Consider the following 4459-nt stretch of genomic DNA (forward strand, 5'->3'; position numbering starts at 1 on the left):
AAGGAATCCCTGGAGGAATCCCTGGAGGAATCCCTGGAGGAATCCCTGGCGGAATCCCTGGCGGAATCCTTGGCGGAATCCCTGGCGGAATCCCTGGCGGAATCCCTGGCGGAATCCCTGGCGGAATCCCTGGCGGAATCCCTGGCGGAATCCCTGGCGGAATCCCTGGCGGAATCCCTGGCGGAATCCCTGGCGGAATCCCTGGCGGAATCCCTGGCGGAATCCCTGGCGGAATCCCTGGCGGAATCCCTGGCGGAATCCCTGGCGGAATCCCTGGCGGAATCCCTGGCGGAATCCCTGGCGGAATCCCTGGCGGAATCCCTGGCGGAATCCCTGGCGGAATCCCTGGCGGAATCCCAGGCGGAATCCCTGGCGGAATCCCTGGCGGAATCCCTGGCGGAATCCCTGGTGGAATCCCAGGCGGAATCCCAGGCGGAATCCCAGGCGGAATCCCTGGAGGAATCCCTGGCAAAATCCCTGGCGGAATCCCTGGCAAAATCCCTGGCGGAATCCCTGGCGGAATCCCAGGCGGAATCCCTGGCGGAATCCCTGGCGGAATCCCAGGCGGAATCCCTGGCGGAATCCCTGGCGGAATCCCTGGTGGAATCCCTGGCGTAATCGCTGGCGGAATTCTTGGCGAAATCCCTGGCGAAATCCCTGGCGAAATCCCTGGCGAAATCCCTGGCGGAATCCCTGGCGAAATCCCTGGCGGAATCCCTGGATGAATCCCTGGCGGAATCCCTGGCGAAATCCCTGGCGGAATCCCTGGCGGAATCCCAGGCGGAATCCCTGGTGGAATCCCTGACGGAATCCCTGGCGGAATCCCTGGCGGAATCCCTGGCGGAATCCCTGGCGGAATCCCTGGCGGAATCCCTGGCGGAATCCCTGGCGGAATCCCTGGCGGAATCCCTGGAGGAATCCCTGGCGGAATCCCTGGCGGAATCCCTGGAGGAATCCCTGGCGGAATCCCTGGCGGAATCCCAGGCGGAATCCCTGGCGGAATCCCTGGCGGAATCTCTGGCGGAATCCCTGGCGGAATCCCTGGCGGAATCCCTGGCGGAATCCCTGGCGGAATCCCTGGCGGAATCCCTGGCGGAATCCCTGGCGGAATCCCTGGCGGAATCCCTGGCGGAATCCCTGGCGGAATCCCTGGCGGAATCCCTGGCGAAATCCCTGGCGGAATCCCTGGCGAAATCCCTGGCGGAATCCCTGGCGGAATCCCTGGTGGAATCCCTGGCGGAATCCCTGGCGGAATCCCTGGCGGAATCCCTGGCGGAATCCCTGGCGGAATTCCTGGCGGAATCCCTGACGGAATCCCTGGCGGAATCCCTGGCGGAATCTCTGGCGGAATCCCTGGCGGAATCCCTGGCGGAATCCCTGGCGGAATCCCTGGCGGAATCCCAGGCGGAATCCCTGGCGGAATCCCTGGCGGAATCCCTGGCGAAATCCCTGGCGGAATCCCTGGCGAAATCCCTGGCGGAATCCCTGGCGGAATCCCTGGCGGAATCCCTGGCGGAATCCCTGGCGGAATCCCTGGCGGAATCCCTGGAGGAATCCCTGGCGGAATCCCTGGCGGAATCCCTGGCGGAATCCCTGGCGGAATCCCTGGCGGAATCCCTGGCGGAATCCCTGGCGGAATCCCTGGCGGAATCCCTGGAGGAATCCCTGGCGGAATCCCTGGCGGAATCCCTGGAGGAATCCCTGGCGGAATCCCTGGCGGAATCCCTGGCGGAATCCCTGGTGGAATCCCTGGCGGAATCCCTGGTGGAATCCCTGGCGGAATCCCTGGTGGAATCCCTGGCGGAATCCCTGGCGGAATCCCTGGCGGAATCCCTGGCGGAATCCCTGGAGGAATCCCTGGCGGAATCCCTGGCGGAATCCCTGGCGGAATCCCTGGTGGAATCCCTGGCGGAATCCCTGGTGGAATCCCTGGAGGAATCCCTGGCGGAATCCCTGGCGGAATCCCTGGAGGAATCCCTGGCGGAATCCCTGGCGGAATCCCAGGCGGAATCCCAGGCGGAATCCCTGGCGGAATCCCTGGCGGAATCCCTGGCGGAATCCCTGGCGGAATCCCTGGCGGAATCCCAGGCGGAATCCCTGGCGGAATCCCTGGCGGAATCCCTGGCGGAATCCCTGGCGGAATCCCTGGTGGAATCCCTGGCGGAATCCCTGGTGGAATCCCTGGCGGAATCCCTGGTGGAATCCCTGGCGGAATCCCTGGAGGAATCCCTGGCGGAATCCCTGGCGGAATCCCTGGCGGAATCCCTGGAGGAATCCCTGGCGGAATCCCTGGCGGAATCCCTGGCGGAATCCCTGGAGGAATCCCTGGCGGAATCCCTGGCGGAATCCCAGGCGGAATCCCAGGCGGAATCCCTGGCGGAATCCCTGGCGGAATCCCTGGCGGAATCCCTGGCGGAATCCCTGGCGGAATCCCAGGCGGAATCCCTGGCGGAATCCCTGGCGGAATCCCTGGCGGAATCCCTGGCGGAATCCCTGGCGGAATCCCTGGCGGAATCCCTGGTGGAATCCCTGGCGGAATCCCTGGTGGAATCCCTGGCGGAATCCCTGGCGGAATCCCTGGCGGAATCCCTGGCGGAATCCCTGGCGGAATCCCTGGCGGAATCCCTGGCGGAATCCCTGGCGGAATCCCTGGCGGAATCCCTGGCGGAATCCCTGGAGGAATCCCTGGCGGAATCCCTGGCGGAATCCCTGGAGGAATCCCAGGCGGAATCCCTGGCGGAATCCCTGGCGGAATCCCTGGCGGAATCCCTGGCGGAATCCCTGGCGGAATCCCTGGCGGAATCCCTGGCGGAATCCCTGGCGGAATCCCTGGCGGAATCCCTGGCGGAATCCCTGGCGGAATCCCTGGCGGAATCCCTGGAGGAATCCCTGGCGGAATCCCTGGCGGAATCCCAGGCGGAATCCCAGGCGGAATCCCTGGCGGAATCCCTGGCGGAATCCCTGGCGGAATCCCTGGCGGAATCCCTGGCGGAATCCCTGGCGGAATCCCTGGCGGAATCCCTGGCGGAATCCCTGGCGGAATCCCTGGCGGAATCCCTGGCGGAATCCCTGGCGGAATCCCTGGCGGAATCCCTGGTGGAATCCCTGGCGGAATCCCTGGTGGAATCCCTGGCGGAATCCCTGGTGGAATCCCTGGCGGAATCCCTGGCGGAATCCCTGGCGGAATCCCTGGCGGAATCCCTGGAGGAATCCCTGGAGGAATCCCTGGCGGAATCCCTGGCGGAATCCCTGGCGGAATCCCAGGCGGAATCCCTGGCGGAATCCCAGGCGGAATCCCTGGCGGAATCCCTGGCGGAATCTCTGGCGGAATCCCTGGCGGAATCCCTGGCGGAATCCCTGGCGGAATCCCTGGCGGAATCCCTGGCGGAATCCCTGGCGGAATCCCTGGCGGAATCCCTGGCGGAATCCCTGGCGGAATCCCTGGCGGAATCCCTGGCGGAATCCCTGGCGAAATCCCTGGCGGAATCCCTGGCGAAATCCCTGGCGGAATCCCTGGCGGAATCCCTGGTGGAATCCCTGGCGGAATCCCTGGCGGAATCCCTGGCGGAATCCCTGGCGGAATCCCTGGCGGAATTCCTGGCGGAATCCCTGACGGAATCCCTGGCGGAATCCCTGGCGGAATCTCTGGCGGAATCCCTGGCGGAATCCCTGGCGGAATCCCTGGCGGAATCCCTGGCGGAATCCCAGGCGGAATCCCTGGCGGAATCCCTGGCGGAATCCCTGGCGAAATCCCTGGCGGAATCCCTGGCGAAATCCCTGGCGGAATCCCTGGCGGAATCCCTGGCGGAATCCCTGGCGGAATCCCTGGCGGAATCCCTGGCGGAATCCCTGGCGGAATCCCTGGCGGAATTCCTGGCGGAATCCCTGACGGAATCCCTGGCGGAATCCCTGGCGGAATCGCTGGCGGAATTCTTGGCGAAATCCCTGGCGAAATCCCTGGCGGAATCCCTGGCGGAATCCCTGGCGGAATCCCTGGCGGAATCCCTGGCGGAATCTCTGGCGGAATCCCTGGCGGAATCTCTGGCGGAATTCTTGGCGAAATCCCTGGCGAAATCCCTGGCGAAATCCCTGGCGGAATCCCTGGCGGAATCCCTGGCGGAATCCCTGACGGAATCCCTGGAGGAATCCCTGGCGGAATCCCTGGCGGAATCCCAGGCGGAATCCCAGGCGGAATCCCTGGCGGAATCCCTGGCGGAATCCCTGGCAGAATCCCTGGCGGAATCCCAGGTGGAATCCCAGGCGGAATCCCAGGCGGAATCCCTGGCGGAATCCCTGGCGGAATCCCTGGCGGAATCCCTGGCGGAATCCCTGGCGGAATCCCTGGCGGAATCCCTGGCGGAATCCCTGGCGGAATCCCTGGCGGAATCCCTGGCGGAATCCCTGGCGGAATCCCTGGCGGAATCCCTGGCGGAATCCCTGGCGGAATCCCTGGCGGAAT

General features: G+C 64.6%; 1 protein-coding gene across 1 annotated transcript; it reads right to left on the reverse strand.

The window, feature by feature from the left end:
- Window positions 1-1672: 1672 nt before the first annotated feature.
- On the reverse strand, window positions 1673-3436 carry LOC134286087 (basic proline-rich protein-like; the record flags this gene model as incomplete). The annotated part of the gene is made up of 1 exon (XM_062847654.1): window positions 1673-3436. A coding segment is annotated over one exon (1764 nt), but the record flags the coding sequence as incomplete, so codon positions are not given.
- Between the last annotated feature and the right edge of the window lie 1023 nt (window positions 3437-4459).

This window comes from Aedes albopictus, chromosome 2, assembly GCF_035046485.1.
Source record: "Aedes albopictus strain Foshan chromosome 2, AalbF5, whole genome shotgun sequence".
NCBI lineage: Eukaryota > Metazoa > Arthropoda > Insecta > Diptera > Culicidae > Aedes > Aedes albopictus.